Source organism: Suricata suricatta, chromosome 10, assembly GCF_006229205.1.
Source record: "Suricata suricatta isolate VVHF042 chromosome 10, meerkat_22Aug2017_6uvM2_HiC, whole genome shotgun sequence".
Classification (NCBI taxonomy): domain Eukaryota; kingdom Metazoa; phylum Chordata; class Mammalia; order Carnivora; family Herpestidae; genus Suricata; species Suricata suricatta.
The window spans coordinates 120,906,034-120,924,958 of record NC_043709.1 but is presented as its reverse complement, the minus strand read 5'-3'; the positions used below and the strand labels follow the sequence as shown (position 1 = coordinate 120,924,958).

Below are 18,925 nucleotides of genomic sequence, written 5' to 3'. Positions count from 1 at the left end.
TTATGACCCAGCAATAGCACTGCTAGGGATTTACCCAAGAGATACAGAAATGCTGATGCATAGGAGCACATGTACCCCAATGTTCATCGCAGCACTGTCAACAATAACCAAAACATGGAAAAAGCCTAAATGTCCATCACCTGATGAGTGGATCAAGAAGATGTGGTATATATACACAATGGAGTACTACATGGCAATGAAAAAGAATGACATCTGGCCATTTGTAGGGAAGTGGATGGACCTTGAGGGTGTCATGCTAAGCGAAATAAACCAGGCAGAGAAGGACAGATACCATATGTTTGCACTCATATGTCTAACAGGAGACCAGGAGAAACCTAATGGAGCATCAGGGGGAGGGGAAGAGGGAGAGAGAGTTGGGGAGAGAGAAGGATGCAAAACTTGAGAGACTATTGAATACTGAAAATGAACTGAGGGTTGAAGGGGAAGGGGGAGGGGGGAAAAGAGGTGGTGTTGATGGAGGAGGGCACTTGTGGGGAAGAGCACTAGGTGTTGTATGGAAACCAATTTGACAATAAACTATTAAAAAAATAAAATAAAAGAAGAGGAGGCACAACAGGGAGAGATTGCGATGACAGCAGCTGCGCACCAGGGATCGCCGGGGATCGATGGCCGCCACCAGAAGTTAGGAAGAGGCCAGGGAGGATGCTTCCCAGAGTGGCCGTCGTGGCAGGGCCCTACTGACACCTCAAGGTGGGAGGTCCAGCCTCCAGCACTGCGAGAAGGTTTAGGCTGCCCAGTTTGGGGCACTTTGTTATGGCGGTCAGAGGAAATTAACATGCTGTTATTAACCAGCACTTCTGTTGTGAAGAATAGTGAAGGCAAGTCTTTTCATTTCTCTTTGATTAAAAAAATACAGGGACATAAGAGCTATGAGGAATCTTGGGATGCAGGCGCTAATACACAGACGGGACTACTGAGGCCTGTGGGATGACGGAAGGGGAATAGCGGGGCAGGGAGGAGCCAGGACAGAGGCCAGTGAGTGCCCGGCCCCTGGGGCAATGGCTTCTAAGGCTGGGAATGTAGGTCTCCTCTGGCTGCTTCGGGCATGAGCCCATTTGTCTCTCTTTTTCTATATAATTTGTCTAGATACTCCACCTCCCGATGAACCCTCCTTGACCTTCACGTCACTATCTCTTCCTTTTATACTCTAAAATATAGCTATTTCTGATGACATTTTTGTTTTTTCGGTTGATCTACAGCTTATCAAACGTGTGTAAGAATTGTTCAGGAACCTGGGCAGGAAAAGAAGAAGAGAAGGCTATTTAAAGTGTCGCCAAGCTGACCTGCTGTGGGTATGCAGGGGTGGGGGAGGGTACGGGGGGAGTGCCTTGGGGGGCTGCAAGAGGGGCGGGGACACAGGCCTGCATGGGTAGAAGAGTTGAAGGCAGGTTGTTTCTTTCCATAACAAAGGAAAAACAGTTCCATGGCCAAGCATCTTTGCAATTATAAACAATGAGTTCTGTTCAGCATACTCAACTCACTAGGTCCTCACCAATAAGGAAGTCTAATCCAAAACCTTGGTACACCGAATAGGGCATAGATTTCGTCCAGTGTGCTTAGATCACCAAGGTTAGGTCAGTAAGTAACTGTGTGGGTCAAACCTAGTTCAATGCTTTAGATTTCCTGTTTCAAGAAGAAATACATTTATCTAGTATCGTCCTGCCTTCATGTGCAATCCATTCTGTTCCCTCAAAATTTAAACACACTGCTAAAACGCCCTTCCATAGACCTGTGCTCTGAAAACGATAAAACGCTGATGAAAGAAATTGAAGACAACACAGAAATGGGAAGATATCCCATGTTCATGTATTGGAAGAAGAAATATCATTAAAATATCCAAACGACCCAAAGCAATCTATACATTTAATGCAATCCTTACCAAAATACCAAAAACATTCTAGAACAAACAATCCTAAAATTTGTATGGAACCACATAAGGCCCCAAATAGCCAAAGTAATCTTGTAAAAAAAAAAAAAAATCGGAGGCACCACAATTCCAGGCTTCGAGTTATATAAAAAGCTGTAGTAATCAAATAGGATGGTAACTGACACAACAGACACACAGATCAATGGCACAGAATAGAAAACCCAGAAATAAACCCACAGTTATACAGTCAATTCATCTTTGGTGAAGGATGCAAAAACATGCAGTGGGAGAGACAGTCTCTTCAATAAATGGTATTGGGAAAACTGGACAGTAACATGCAAAAGAATGAAGCTGGACCACTTCTTTACACCATACATGAAAATAAACTCAAAATGGATTAAGGACCTAAGTGTGAGATATGAAACCATAAAAATCTTTGAAGAGAGCACAGGCTATTATTTCTCTGACATTGGCCATAGCAACACCTTTCTTGATACGGCTCCCGAGGCAAGGAAAACAAAAGCAAAAATAAACTATTGAAACCACACATCAAAATAAAAAGCTTATACACAGCAAAGGAAACCGTCTAAAAGGTAAACTTCAGAACAGGAGAAGGTATTTGCAAATGACATATCCAGAAAATGGTTAGTATCCAAAATTCAGTATGTAAAGAACTTATACAATGCAACACCCAAAAAATAAATCATCTAGTTAAACATGGGTGGAAGATATAAACAGACACTTGTCCAAAGAAGACATACAGATGGTCGACAGACATGAGAAGATGTTCAACATCACTCATCATCAAGGAAATGCAATGCAAATCAAAACTACAATGAGATAGTTGGCAAAGATGTGGAGAAAAAAGAATCCTCGTGCACTGTTGGTGGGAATGCAAACTGGTACAGCCACTGCGGAAGAGACTGTGGAGGCTCCTCCAAAAGTTAAATATCGGGGCGCCTGGGTGGCTCAGTCGGTTAAGCCTCCGATGTCAGCTCAGGTCATGATCTCACGTTCGTGGGTTTGAGGCCCACGTCAAGCTCTGGGTTGATAGCTAGCTCAGAGCCTGGAGGCTGCTTCGGATTCTGTGTCTCCTTCTCTCTCTGCCCTTCCCCCTCTCATGCTCTGTCTCTCTCTGTATCAAAAATAAATAAAACATTAAAAAAAAAAGGGACATAAGTTTTTAAAAAAAGTTAAAAATAGAGCTACTCTCATCTTGTAAGAGTACTGCTGGGTATTTACCCCCAAAATACAAAAACACTAATTCAAAGGGATACATGCATTCCTAGGCTTATTGCAGCATTCTTTATAATAACCAAATTATGGAAGCAATCTAAGAATCCATCAACAGATAAATGGATAAAGAAGATGTGGAGATATATATAATGAAGTATTATTCAGTCAAAGAAAGAAAAGAAGAAGAATGAAATCTTGCCATTTGCAACAGCATGGATGGAACCAGAACATTATGCTAAGCAAAAGCCAGTCAGTCCGAGAAAGACAAATACCATAGATTTCATTCATATATATGTAGAATTTAAGAAACAAAACAAATGAACAAAGGAAAAAGAGAGAGAGAGAGAGAGACCAAGCAAGAAGACTCTTAACTATAGAGAACTGATGATTACCAGAAGGGAGGTGAGTTGGGGGAGGGAAATTAAAGAGCACAGTTTTCACGATGAGCACTGAATGATGTATACAGTTGTTCAATCACTGTATTGTACACCTGAAACTGTATGTTAGCTGTACTGGATTGAAAATTAAAAACTTAGTAAAAAAATAAGATGCCCTTTCATGGAAGACAATTACTTATAAAATATGAAAATTGAAAGGTATCTACACTCAACTTCCATTCTTTTTTCCCCCAAATGATAACTCCTAAATAGTCCCAGGAAGAAAAAAAACAGTGAATCAAAACTGATGAGTTTTTTAAATCTTTTTGCCTTTTTTAATGGGCAAATAAATCCCATAAATAGCTTTGGTCAAAACACGCTTTTAGAAATCACTCTCACCTGGACCAAGTTGTAAATGCACTCAAGAGAGTTCTTCTTCACATCAGGGTCTGGGCTGGCCAGCAGTCTGATGAGTGGCTCTAACCCGCCATTCTCAAATATCTGCACTTTGCTGGTGTATTCCGCAGACAGGTTTGCCAGGCAAAGGCTGGCAAACTCATGAATGACTACTTCTTCTGCACATCAAAGATAACACAAGTAGGCGAAAGGCGTACTCAACCGTTACTTTAAAACGCATTTTAAAAACCAAAGCTTCACAAATCTTAACTTTGTTAGAGCCCATCTTGGTTTGAGAAAGATTAATGACAATTCATAAGTGATATTGCATAAGCTATTTCCGATGAGTAGTTTCATCAAATGTGAAAAAAAAAACCCAGTCCCAGTTTTGAAACCGATGTGGGGTGCAAAGTTACCTTCCGGAGCAAGCTGAGCGATGACGGAGTTCATGACATCTAGCTCCCTTAACAGTTTTTTAACGTCATCTGCAAAAGAAGAAACAGAATATTAATGTTTCTTATTATTAATAATAATGGCGACATTGGGGCACCTGGGTGGCTCAGTTGGTTAAGTGTCTGACTTGGGCTCTGGTTGTGATCTCACGGTTCGTGGGCTCGAGGCCCGCGTCAGCCTCTGTGCTGACAGCTCAGAGCCTGGAGCCTGCTTCAGATTCTGTGTCTCCGTCTCTCTGTCCTTCCCCCACTCATGCTCTGTCACTCTCTCTGTCTCAAAAATAAATACATTAAAATAATATTAATAATAATAACGGTGATGTTGTTTAAATAGTCCCTTATGAGATAGGCTTTATTATTACCTAATTTTACAAATAAAGAAATGGAGGCTCAAAATCAGAAACTAGGTAGCACGGTCCTTGTCTGTCTGAACCCAGAGAGACTCTAGCCTCTCTCCTTCTTCACTGAACTACATACCTTCCAAAACCACTAGAAAAGATAACCAGAAAAGTGCAAAGTGTACTAGAACACTAATCAGTAAAGCTGAGCTACTGTGCCCTCCGTTTGCTTACTATATAGTAGAAATTCGTTTTTGTGTTGTTTGTTGGGAAGAGTATTTTTAAATTTTGATTTTAATAAAACTTTTGCAGAATGCAAGTAAGAATTGTCCTCAGCCTTTTCGATGAATATGTCTCGTTTCCATTCCATTTGATAATCAGAGATGCCAAAACTGATTAAAGATAGGTATACTGATTTTTTTAAAGTTCGCTTTTGTATTAATCGTGTGAGCCTAATCAAGCCCGGGCAGGCATGCCCCTATTTCTCTCCTTCCATCCTTAACCCCCATTTTCTAAGGCATAAGAAAGAAGGTACTAATTTAGTTTTTGTAGTGGTTCTTCTTGGTCAGTTATCTCTGTCTGCAAGCCAAAATGAGCATTACCAGGATTTTGGAAAATTTCACTTTGTGGCAGATGGCCGCTGGATGGATTTTTCCTCGTGAATCGCTGGGTGTACTTGACTTTTATTGGACACCTGTTCCTGTGGGATTTGGGGAAGCGGGATTCAGGATTCTGCTTTGTCTCTGTTCAAAATGGCTAAAGAGGGCCAGCAAACCTACAGCTGGCTACATGTACGTGAATAAGCTTGAAGTACAAAAGAAATAGTAGAGCTTCTGGATAGGGTAGAGTCCCAAAGTGGAGGACATTATTTTAAAGTCAACACTGGTTCAAAAAATGGGGGCTCCTGGGCAGTTCAGTCGGTTGAGCGTCCAACTCTTGATTTCGGCCATGATCCTAGGGTCATGGAATCAAGCCCCATGTCTGACTCCACACTGGGCATGGAGCCGGCTTAAGATTCTCTCCCTCTCCCTCTGTCCTTCTCCCTGGCTCATGCACTCTCTCTATAAAATTAAAAAAAAAAAAATTACCCTGGCAGGGAACTGACCAAGTGAAGGCATCATACTCAGATCTCTCCAAGTGTTCCAGTGAGCTATAGAGAGTGGGCCCTCTGAAAGAGTGTGTTCTTGGTATTCTCACCCTTAGGAGTCTCATCTCCAGATTTCAAAATGAGAAGGTGATACCAGTCTATTTTTACATACTTGAGGCAAAATATTTCTAGCCTTTTAGATCTCTAGTGCATTCTCCACTTGGTCTCTAAAATAAGCTTCCATATATTTCAAAGCTTCTGCTACAACACTGACCATGAGGTCAAGGACATTGATGTTCCACGTGCTCTTTGCCACTCCTGTTTCTCTGCAGGAAGGACCTGCTCCCACAGGAGGCCACCTTGCTGTCCCTGTATGTGACACCACCCATTTTCCTGCCCTAACAACTCGACAGTTTTCATTAGGAAATCCTGTGCCATGAAATTCCCTTCTAGATGTGAGTTTAGCCATTTGACACCAAATTTTCCCTTTAAAAAAAATCTTTCTTTTCTTGAGGTTAAATCAGCGAAAATAATGGATAAGTGGCTATTTTCATCACTTTTAAAACAATATTGATCTCTGTCCCCTTCTTTCTCAAGATAGTAACTCTACCTTGTGGTCTGTCCACATAAATATGTTCGAGCTGGGGGTGGCCAGGTGGCACAGTCTGTTAAGTGTCTGACTCTTCATCTCTGTTCAGGTCATGATCTTAGTTTGTGAGTTCAAGCCCCGTATCAGGCTCTGCCGCTGATGGCACAAAGCCTACTTGGGATTCTGTCTCTCCTCTCTGGTCCTCCCCAACTTGTGCTTGCTCGCTCGCTCTCTCTCTCTCTCTCTCTCTCTCTCTCAAAATAAATAAATTTTAAAAATTTGTTTTAAATATGTTCTAGCTACACACTATGACACATCATTTTAGGTTGTTCAGAACTATCAACACCTTCACTTCTTGGAATAACTTCACACAATCTGGGGTTTTTAAAACATTTTTTTTAAATGTTTTCATTTATGTTTGAGAAAGAAAGAGAGAGAGAGAGCAGGCAAGGGGCAGGGAGAGAGGGAGACACAGAATCTGAAGCAGGCTCCAGGCTCTGAGCTGTTGTTACAGAACCTGGTCTGGATTACCGGGCAGAAGAACCAAGCTGCCCTGGGCAATCTTGGAAGGGAGGAGGTTTATTTTACACCGATGGGCTCAGAGGAGATCCTCTCCAGAGGTCTGAGCCCAGAGCATCAGCACAGGGAGTAATTTATAGCCTGTTACTTCTGCATTCCTCATTAACACGTGCGACAAGCAGGGTGGGAAGAAGGACCTGGAAGGGGGAGTCTTTGATCACGGACAGGTATTTCCTTATCAGTCCTGCTGGCCATCTTGTAACAGATTTTTCCCTATCACTGTCAGCACAGAGCCTGACATGGGATTCAAACTCACAAACCGCAAGATCATGAACTGAGCCAGAGTCAGAGGCTTAGACAACTGAGCCCCTGAGGCACCCCCATACAATCTGCTGTAACTGCATTCTTATTCACACGTTTTGGTTGCATAATATTAACCATCCAATTTATTTTTGACCTTATATACTCAACCTTTTCTTAAGATGGCAAGCTCTTCAGACTTCCATAAATAATATAAAATCTGGGCTTTAAGGATCACGATGACTCACTTTGGCTGACTTGACTAAATGAGTCTCTGTTATGTGGCCTCATCCAACTAAATACAAACTGGAGGTGTGAGGGTGGCGTGAAAGGAGACAGCAGCTCCATTTTGATGAAAAGGTTTAACAAAGTCACTTAATGCTTGTCTTGAATGGCCCAGGATTAGCATAGGCTCATAACGCAATCACTTTAGAAAAAAGAAAAAGAAGAAAAATCAAGAATTGGTTTGCTCTCATGGCAATCCTAGCACTGGGCATTCTGTGGGAACATTGTGTTGGTTCATCCACTCTGAGCACAGTGAAAGCACTGAGCACACGAAAGCCTTGTGAGGATACAAATCTTTAAAGAAAAAGCAGTTATTTTAAAACAGGCTAAAGATGATTTAACCACGGGGCACAGGGGTGCGTTTATTTACACATGAGTCTGGAAACATACCGTTTCATTTGGAGTGAACGGTGAGTGTAGTTACCTTGGATGTGCATGCAAAGCGAAGCACTAGCTGTTAAGGTATTGGCCATACTGGCAAAACAGGAACTTCACAAGCCGTTGAGGACGCCAAGCGTTTTATTCATGCCATCAGATAGTTCAAATAGAAAATGAGTTAATTCCAATAATGGCTTGATTTTCCCCCCCAATTCATGGAATGGAAAGAAAGCTCTTGGGGGTTCCTTCATCATTCCTAAGACCAAGTGCTCGCCAGAAGCAAAACTCTTTGCATTGTTATGCTTCGTAGTAGCAGACAGAACCCCAAAGCCATAGCGTGTCACTGGTCGCAGCCCCGCCACCCCGCTTGCAGAGGGCAACTCACAGGTCTTAGAGCCTCCACGTTTAGCACTCAAATGCAACAGCAATTCCCAATATTCTAGGGTCACGGACTCTTTTGGAAACTCATGAAATTCAATATACAAACCCCGCTCAGGAAAATGTTGCCAACAATTTGGAGAGCTTCACAGATTATAAGCTCATCACATACTGAAAGAAAGGAAATTCTAAATAAAATGAATAATAGAAATGAAGAACAAAAGTAAATAGGAAAAAAAAGTCATAGAAACCAAGACATTAAATTAGAAAGCAGAAGTCTAAGCAGAAAATTATAACTTTCCTTTCCAAAGGACATGCGTTCTCCCCCAAAATCATGTAGAAGGAGAAGCGGAATTAGTATGTGCACTAAGGTAGGGATCAGAGCATATCGGATGAACAGAAGTCCACTAAGCCTAGGGCCAGAGAGTAAAGTTCTAATTCGAGCTTGATCTGATTTCTTCTATTAGCCACCCACATGATTGCACAAGGAGCCTAATCCTTTCAGAGCTCTTTTCTATTTTTAAAACGAGGAGTTGCATAAGAGGTTTTACGAAGCACCACTGGTTCTCAAATTCTGTGGCGTGTAAACAGAATAAAACATAGGAAACATTTTAACGTTCCCTTTTTTGGTTATAAATACATTCAACGCGGCTCATTCAATATGGCGGGATTAGTATACGGACAGCCCGAGGTAAATGCATGAGGGCCGCACAACACAAATGACCACTACCATTAACTTTCTGTACCTCACTTGCCTCGTACATAAAGGGAAGGACAACAGCACCAACCACATTAAATGACTGCTCATACAAATAGCCTGTAGAACAAAGAACAGCACCCGGCGCATTGTAAATGCTGTGTGGGTGTAGACTAATGTTATCAAAATTCGGGTTGTGGAGCATCCACGCCCCACAGCTGTCAGCCTGCAGCCAGAAATACCCCCCCAGAGCCCCTGCCTTAGGGAAGGGCCACCTTTAGAGCTTGTGCAGTTGCCACCAGATCCCCTTCCACTAACAGCCCCAGTGGAGCCCCCTCTGCCCCCCAACATCTGGGTTCTGTTCTCGCAGGCTTGGCAGCGTTGCCTGTAAGGGCACAGATGCCACCTGGAACTCTCCTTCCCTGTCGCTTCCCATCTTCCTGTCTCTGACACTAATGCCACAGTCCCTGCCGGACACCATAAAATAAGGAGCCCCCTTCCTCCCCAGCCCTGCCTCACACAGGGTTCAGGAAACTGAGGGGGGCGGGTCAGGAAGTGGAGGGAGCAAACTGAGCTTGTGTTTTTGCTGACACTGGTGAGGAGGGGGGAAGTATGATCATTTTAGCCGCGTGCTAGGAGAGAGACAGACGTGTTTATTCCTAGCTGCCTGGGCTTCGGGTTAGACTTCATTCAGTCTCCACCAAGAATGTCATGTTTTATTATAAAGTTACAAGGCCTTTATTGGCTAATGCAAAAACCTACCATTACAACATGATAATGACCTTCAAATGAAAACTGCCTTCTGTCCATTAGTCAGGGACTGCCTACATTGGCAATAGTTTGGGTCAATCTGACATTCTAACAGACATAATAGCATATTTTAACTACTACTATTCCACCATATTTAACATATGAAAATATTCAAGCAACTAACAGGTCTGATTTAAGAAATAAATATGTGTAAAATCATTTTTGGCAAAATATATTTTGCAGTTTCAAAAAAATAAATGTATCAAACCTTTTCACCCTGGGTTACTTTCACTATAAAATATATTTGATGTGTAGCTTACATATAGGCTGACAAATTATGTTATAGTAATTCAAGAAAAAACTATTTTCAGAGACAAGGAATGCCCTTCAACTTGTTAGACTCAAACCTACCACATAACCAACTCTGAGAGTTTTACGTGGATATATTTGCACATATTTTTATATTTTAAAAATATCTCAGGGCTCCTGGGTGGCTCAGTTGGTCAAGCGTCCGATTTTGGCTCAGCTCATGATCTTACAGTTCATGAGTTTGAGCCCTGCACCAGGTTATGTGCTTTCAGTGAAAAGCTTACTTCAGATCCTCTGTCTCCTGCTCTCTGTCCCTCCCCCACCTCAAAAATAAATACGCATTAAAATAAATAAATAAATAATAAAAATATATTCTTAAAATATGAAATCATAATCTGGTGTATTATATTTATTTAACTTTTTGTTAACATTAAAGTCAGTTTAAATACAATTAAAAACAAACCCCTAAAAACTAAATTTAAAAAAAGATAACATATTACATGAGGTTGTGAAATTATTTTTGAGAGTTGATACTTACTATTAGAAGCCAGGATTCCAAATATCATGGTAGCATTTCTTCTTACAATTTTGTCTTCATGGGTGAGCAGTTTGGTTAAAGGTTCCACAGCTCCAAGTTCAAGGAGGGTGGCTTTGTTTTCTTCACCTGATATCACAGGTAAAATAAAAGCATGCATAGATATCATCCATCTCATCAAAACTCTGCCTCGTGCCATTTTTTAAAATTTTTATATTTATTTTTGAGAGACAGAGAGAGACTGAGCACAAGCGGGGCAGAGAGAAAGGGATACACAGAATCCGAAGTAGGATCCAGGCTCTGAGCTGTCCAGCACAGAGCCCGACGCAGGGCTTGAACTTACAAACCGTGATATCATGACCTGAGCAGAAGTTTATTACTCAGCCGACTGAGCCACCCAGGCGCCCCTCCCTTGTGCCTTTTTAATTTCTTATTTGCTGTTTGCCTTTCACATTCCTCTTCACTTCCGCATATATTTGTCTCGGAACAAACGTTAGATCGCAGGTACCCTGGACATTTGCGGCTTTGATGTTTATTTAAAGAGCTGGCTTCCTCTTTTCGTTCAGTTCCCAGCTCACGCTGCACCCCTCACACAGAGGGGTCCCCCCTGACCATCCTGTCTAGTGTTACCACTATGTCCCAGCCTGTTGTCCTCTGCCCTAGTCTATTTTCTTCATACCACTTAGCCACCTCCCTGTCTTGTCTGCCTGTGTCCTTAGAACTTAATTTCCCCTGAGGACAGATACCCTTTCTATCCTCTCCTAATCTTCCCATATTTACATTTTAGGGAAATTCTGAAACTTAACTTCTTAGATGAAAACATTTTGTCAAATGAATCTTTACTATAAGTTTTAAGATACTTATGCTTAAATAAAAATATATTTTATGTGTCATATTATCATAAAAATTAACCTGGTCTTAAAATTTTTATTCTGAGACTTACTTATTCTATAACTTGAATTATTTCTTTATTAAAATACATTTCTTCTCAGTTTACCAACAATGTGGTATATTATAATTTTATGACCAGAAGAAGAGGATTTGCAAAATTATTAGCTTGTGTAATCTCTAGATCTATTTTTATTCTTTTTTAAACAGCTTTAATGAGGATCATTGACATACAATAGACCATACATATTTAAAGAGAAAAATTTGGCAAATTTTGACACATGTTGAACACCCATGAAACTGAACACCACCATTAAGAAAAGGAACATATTTGGGTCGCCTGGGTGGCTCATTTGGTTAAGCCTCCGACTTCGGCTCAGGTCATGATCTCATGGTTCAGGGTTTGAGCCTCGCGTCGGGCTCTGTGCTGACAGCTAGCTCAGAGCCTGGAGGCTGTCTTTGGTTTCTGTACCTCCCTCTCTCCCTGACCCTCCCCTGCTCTCTCTGTCTCTCAAAAATAAAAAATTTTAAAAATGGAAAAGAAAAAAAAAGAAAAAGGAACATATCTAAGAGCCTCAAAAGTTTCCTCTTGACAGTCTGTGACCTTTTCCTCCTGTCACTATATATTATTTTGCATTTCCCAGAAGTATATATAATAATAGAGTATAAATTTGTTACTGTCTGGTTTTGCTCAAATTATTTTGAGGTTACTCTATGTTGCAGCATGTATCATAGTTCATCCTTCTTATTTCTGAGTACTATTCCATTATATGGATATACCACAGTTTGGCTGGATCATATGGCAGTTGTACATTTAACTTTTTGAGAAACTGCCAAACTGTTTTCCAAAGCGATTGTACCATTTTACATCCTTATAAGCAATGTATGAGGGTTCCAGTGTCTCCACCTCCTAGCCGGTATTTCTGTCCATCTTCCTGATCAGAGTAAGCCTAGTGGGTGTGAAGTAGTATTTCATCATGGTTTTAATTTGTATTTCCCTCATGGCTAATGATGTTGAGCAAAAGGGTTGTTTTTTTTTTTTTTGCCATCCATATATCTCTTTGATCAAGTGTCTATTCAAATCTCTTGCTCATGTGTATTTTTAAATTTGGTTTGTTTTATTATTGAGTTTTGAGAGTTCTGGACACAAATCCTTTATCAGAGATATGATTTACAAAGATTTTCTTGTGGTCTACAGCGTATCTTTTTAAAAAGTCATGAGACCTTTTCTTTGAGCAGCTTTAGGTTTATGAAAAAAATAAACAAAAAATACCAAGTTCTCATATTGTCCATCTCTCTTCCTTCCCCCACTTAACTAATTATTAACACCATGCATTAGTGTGGCACATCTGTTACCATTGATGAACCAATATCCATACAGTACTATTGCCTAGAGTGAGAATCTATGTTACATTTCACTCTATGTGCTGTACCACTCTATGGGATTTGAGAAATGCATAAGATTATGTTTAGCTTTCTGAGAAACGACCAAATTGTCTTCCAAAGTGCCTGCACTGCTTTGGATTTCCACCAGCAATGAATGAAAGTTCATTCTTCACCATGTCATCACCAGTACTTTATACGGTCAGTGTTTAGAATTTTAGCCATTCTTCTAATAGGTGTATAGGGATATTTCACTATTGCTTTAATTTGCGATTTCCTGGTAACATATGACATCTTTTCACACACTTATTTGCCATCTGTGTATCTTTTTTGGTTAGGTGTGTGAGTGAGTTCATGGTAGATGTGATAAAATCCAGTCAACTGTCCTTTTATGGATTATGTTTTAGTGTCATGTCTAAGAAATTTTTGGCTAACCTAAGGTCAGAAAGGTTTTCTGCTGTGTGTTCTAGAAGTTTTATAGATTTAAGTTTTATATGGAGACCTCTTTCTAAAACCATTTGTTAAAAAGACAGACTTTTTCTACTGTATTGCTTTTGTACCTTGGTTGAAAAAATTGCCCATATCTATGTGGGCCCATTTATGGTTTCTTTATCCGACTTCCTGGGTCTATTTGTTTATCTTTGTGCCAATAACACTGTCTTACTTATTGTAGTTTTACAATAGTCTTAAATCAGGGAGTGTATGTTCTTAAGATTGCTACTTTTTCAAGATTGTTTTGACTTTCCGGGCACCCGGGTGGCGCAGTCGGTTAAGCGACTGACTTCGCCTCAGGTCATGATCTCACTGCTCGTGAATTCGAGCCCCGCCTCAGGCTCCATGTTTTCAGTGCACAGATTTTTCACAGCTTTCGGCAGATTCCTCCTATGGTCTCATACTTTTTGGTGCTATTGTAAATAGTATTCCATTTCATGTTGACTTCGACTTGTTCATTGCTAGTATGTACAAATGCAATCGAGTTTTATATGCTCATTTTGTATCCTGGGACTTTGCTCATTTATTAGTTCTAGTAGCTCTTTTGTAGATTCAATAGACTTTTCTATGCAAAAGATGGCATAATCTTCTATAAGTCAAATAGAGTTTTGCTTCATCTTTTCCATTCTGGATGCCTTGTGTTTCTTTTCCTTGCCTGGTTGCAAGAAAAAGAACTTCCCATACGCGTAAGAGCAGACATTCTTCTCTTGTTCCTGATTGTATTCAGCCTTCACTATGAAGTGTCAGCTGGCCAGAGGCATTTCACAGATACCCTTTATCAGGTGGAGGAAGTCTGTAAGACTCCTGCTTTTTACCGAATGTAACACTCACCCTGTTGATTGAGGTACTCAGATATTTACATTTAGTTTGATCATTGATAGCATTAGGTTTAAGTCTACCATCTTATTTGTTTTTTGCGTCTCATTCTTTGTTTTCCTTTTCTTCATTTCTGCCTTCTTTGTACAAGCTGAATATTATTTTTATGATTCCATTTCAATTTCTTAGTTGGCTTATTTGATATTACTCTTTGTTTTGTTATTTTAGTGTTGTATTAGGGTCTGTAGTATACATCCTTGTCACCGTCTAAGTGACAAGTGGTGATGTATCACTTCCCATATAGTAAAGGAAGCTTACAATAGTTACTCCCATTTTCCCCCTTTCTACCTTGGCTCTGTTATTGTCATATACCTTATTTATACAAATGTTTCAGACTACACAGTATGATTATTATTTTTGTTTAAAATAACCAATTTGAGGGGCTCCTGGGTAGCTCAGTCTGTTAAGCATCAACTCCAGCTCAGGTCATGATCTCGTGGTTCATGAGTTTGAGCCCTGTGTCAGGCTTTGTACTGACAGCTTGGAGCCTGGAACCTGCTTTGGATTCTGTGTGTCCTTCTTCTCTCTCTCTCTCTCTCTCTCTCTCTCTCTCTCTCTCTCTCTCTCTCCCCCTCTACCCCTTCCCCATCCATGTGTGTGCTCTCTCTCTATTTCTCTCTCTCTCAAGTATAAAATACACATTTTAAATGTCTTATTAACAAAATTTTTAAAAACCAATTTGGTTTTTAAGTGTCTTAAACAATAAGAAAAAACCTTATATCTTAACATTTCTAGTATTCTATCTTTATTATTTTGTGTAGATCCACATTTCTATCTGGTGTTGTCTTTCTTCTTCCTGAAGAGCCTACTTTACCATAATTAGTAGTGTGGGCCTGCTTGCAATAAACTACTTCAGCTTTTGAATGTCTGAAAAAGACTTTATTGCACTTATGTTTTTGAAAGATGTCTTTGCTGGGAATAGAATTCTAGGTTTGAAGTTTTTATTTTTCTTTCAGGTCTTTAAAGATGTTCCTTCACTGACTTCTTGCTTGCCTAATTTGGATGAGAAATCTATTGTCATCCTTATTTTTGTTTCTCTGACTGTAATATGTTTTTTCCTCTGGCTGCTTTTAAGATTTTTCTCTTTATTACTCTTTTTAAGCAATTTTATTTTGTTGTGCCTTAGTATAATTTCTTCATATTCTTTGTGCTTGGGCTTTTATGAGCTTCTTGGATCTAGAATCTTAGAGTTTTCATCAAATTGGGGGAATTGGGAGCTATTATTTATTCTAACACGTTTTCTGTCCCTCTCCCGCTTTTTGAAAGACCAGTTACACATACATTGCATCAGTTTTGATTTACTGATGATTTATATTCTCATTATATATTGGATTTTCCTGCTTCTTTTCATGCTTGGTAATTTTTTATTGCATGTCAGACACTGTGGATTTTACCTAGTTGGTAAATAGTTACTTTTGTATTTTTCAAATTTGTTTTGGAACATAATTATCTGGGAGCAATTTGATCCCTTCAAGTCTTGTTTTTTAAATATTTATCAGGTAGTACTAGAACAGAGCTCGATCTAGCGTTAATTATTTCTAACTATTAAAGCAAGAGCCTTCTGAGTAATTCCATACAATTGTTCGTGAATCTTGTGGTTTTCCAGCCTGGCTGATGGGAACAGACACTATGAGTGGCCCTGTGTGAGGACCAGGCACGCTTACCTATGATCCTGTTAGGTGCTTTGTCCGACTTCAAATAGTTCTCATACATGGACACCTTCATCGACACTCAGCTGAACACTTGAGTTGGACCCTTTACCAACCTCCACTTCTCTTCCTATGCAACGCTTTCCTCTCTGTTACTGTCCTGAAGGCTCTTGCCTCCTTTGTCTCCCTTCACTTTCAGATCTGTCTTCTCAACTCAGTGTCTATGAGGCTCTGTGTAGGTTAACCCTTCCTGTGATGTGTCTGGATAGTCTCTGATATCAATACGCTGGCGTGATCATAGAGTTTATTTCCTTCATTTCCTGTCTCTCAATGGTCACCATCCTCCATTGCCTCCTACTCAGGGTTTTGCCAACTGTTACTTCACATATTTTTGTTTTCTTACTTGTTTCAATTAGGAGAGTAAATTTGACCCCTTATTCCTTCATGGCCAGAGGAAAAGTCCCACCATTTATCTTAAAAAAACAAAAAACAGAAAATACTGCTAGTATCTAATACCAGACTTACAATGATTTCTGTATTGATTTCACACAAAATATACCCCTACCTGTTTCTTTACCTCCTGTCATATAAAAAGAGATGGCATTTGATAAATCTGTATGGCTGAGTAAGACTCATGCTATCAAAGCCACATGATCCAATGGGTCCCTGAATTCTGGCCCCAAATTCTATGTAATTACTCATGAGTCATTCCTGCCAGAAGCAATGATGTTGATTTTTAGCTGGATTCCCCACAAGACTAGAGTATTACAGCAAGGAGGGTAGTTCACTATTTGCTAATTAAATGACTTGTTGTTCTCTCATATAAGTGACAAAAATAATGTGTAAAAATCAACATTTTCTTAATAATCAAATTGCTTCCTTCTTAGTTTAAAAGGTGTTTGCTTGTTTGTTTGTTTGTTTTAATGACAAAGTTACACTAAACTCTTGAAGTATTCTCATTGCCAGTCGGGTAAGCAGCAGACTCTTGATTTTGGCTCTGGTCATCATCTCATGGTTATGGGATCAAGCTCCATGTTGGGTTCTGTGCTGACAATGTGGAGCCTTCTTGGGATCCTCTCTCTCTCCTCTCTCTCTCTGCCCCTCCCTTTGCTCAGACACCCCTCCCCCCAAATAAGTAAATAAACTTAAAAAAATATCATACAGTATTATAATAAAAGTCTCATTTTATCACCACTTGGAATGAACTAAAATATAATTATCATACATGTTTGTAAATCCTCTACAAAGAAACCTGGCAATAGAATCTAACTTGTATAGTGTTTTAATAAACTTTTGTTTTTACAACAGTTTTAGTTTTGCAGAAAAATTGCAAAGATAGTACAGAGTTACCACATATCCATACCCATTTTCCAGCTATTAACATTTTGCATTAGTAGGTATATTTGTCACAATTAAGGAACTAATACTGATACGTTACTATTAATTAAAGTCTATGTTTATTCAGATCTCCTTACTTTTAGCCTAATATTCCTTCTCAGGTCCAGGATCCTACCCAGGGCTTCCTATGACATTTAGTCATCATATATCCTTAGCTCCTCTAGGCTATGAGAGTTTCTCAGACTTTTCTTGTTTTTGATAGCTGTGACCATTTTGAGGAGTACTGGTTAAGTGTTTATATAATGTCCCTGGGGTGCCTGAGGGGCTCAGTCTTTGGGGCATCCGACTTCAGCTCAGGTCATGATCTCACGGTCTGTGAGTTCAGGCCCCACACCAGGCTCTATGTGGACAGCTCAGAGTCTGGAGCCTGCTTCGGAGTCAGTGTCTCCTCATTTCTCTGCTCCTCCCCCACTGGTGTTCTCTCTCTCTTTCTCTCTCTCTCTCAAAAATAAACATAAAAAAAGAAGTCCCTGACTTGGAACTTTTCTGATTTGAGGGTTATAAGTTTTGGGGAGAAAATAACAGAAGTGCCATTTTCATTATGTCATGTCAAGGTCACATATTGTCAATATGACTTATCACCGTTGATGCTGATTTTGATGGCCTGGCTGAGACACAGTGTTTGTCAAGCTTCTCACACTGTAATGTTTGGAAAGAAGCCCCTATGCCGGGCTCATACCTAAAGAGTGAAGAGTTGTATTCTGCCTCTTTGAGGGCAGAGTACATGAATTATTTGGAATTCTTCTGCGTGGGAGATTTGTTTTTTCTCTCCCATTTATTTTCTTATTCAATTATTTATTTTTACCAGTATAGGCTCATAAATATTTATTTATACTTTGGGTTATAATCTAATAATACTTTATTTTGCAGCTCAAATCATTCCAGCTTTGACCATTGGGAGCTCTTTTAGCTCCTGTGACTTACAATCTTTTAAACTACAATAAAACCTTCAAAGTGACTATTCTATGCAGTGACTAAATTACTCCTTGAGATTAAGTTAGGCATTTAGGGAGATATATTACTTTCAGGTAATGCATTAAGTGATATTCTGGTTGTCTAAAAGAATTCATCTGACAAGAAATGAATTAAAGACTAAGGAAAGAGTGCCCATTAGGTAGTAAATATTTTAAGAAACTAATGAAATAGAAAAATAAACTGAAAAAGCCAAACCTTTTAAAGCAAACCTATAAATGGCTTCACATGCTTTAGCCAGAATTTCTTCTTCTGGAGAATTAAGCATTAACACCACTGTTGCTGCTTTTTTGCTTTCAATCGTTACTGGATCAAACTGAAATGCAGAGAGAAAGATATGAGGTTCACATATGAGCTTTAAAAATCACATAAAGGGGCACCTGGGTGCCTCAGTAGGTTAAGCCTCGGACTTCGGCTCAGGTCATGATCTCGAGGTTCATGGGTTCAAGCCCTGCGTGGGCTCTATGCTGGCAGCTCAGAGCCTAGAGCCTGCTGCGATTTCTGTCTCCTTCTTTCTCTGCCCCTCCCCTGCTTGTGCTGTCTCTCTCTCAAAAATAAATAAAACATTTAAAAAAAATTTAACCACATAAAAAAATGAATGATGTCTAGAAACTTGAAAAGAACATAATCATACAAAGATGATGTGGTTGCCTCCCACTAAGTGCCTAGTAAAGATTTTATTTAAAAAACATCACTGATGGAGATACGGTCACCAATATTGGTGGCTTTGGCATTCCTGGGGTTATGGCAAGA

General features: G+C 39.8%; 1 protein-coding gene across 1 annotated transcript in view; it reads right to left on the bottom strand.

Annotated features, from left to right (window-relative positions):
* The window catches only part of ARMC3 (armadillo repeat containing 3), a 99,086-nt gene that overhangs the window by 61,417 nt on the left and 18,744 nt on the right, over positions 1 to 18,925 (bottom strand). The window contains exons 3-6 of the mRNA XM_029955759.1: positions 18,371 to 18,488; positions 10,518 to 10,643; positions 4,314 to 4,382; positions 3,901 to 4,076 (exon numbers count right to left, since the gene is read on the bottom strand). Of these exons, the coding sequence (XP_029811619.1) occupies positions 3,901 to 4,076; positions 4,314 to 4,382; positions 10,518 to 10,643; positions 18,371 to 18,488 (489 nt within the window). The remainder of the gene's footprint in view (positions 1 to 3,900; positions 4,077 to 4,313; positions 4,383 to 10,517; positions 10,644 to 18,370; positions 18,489 to 18,925) is intronic.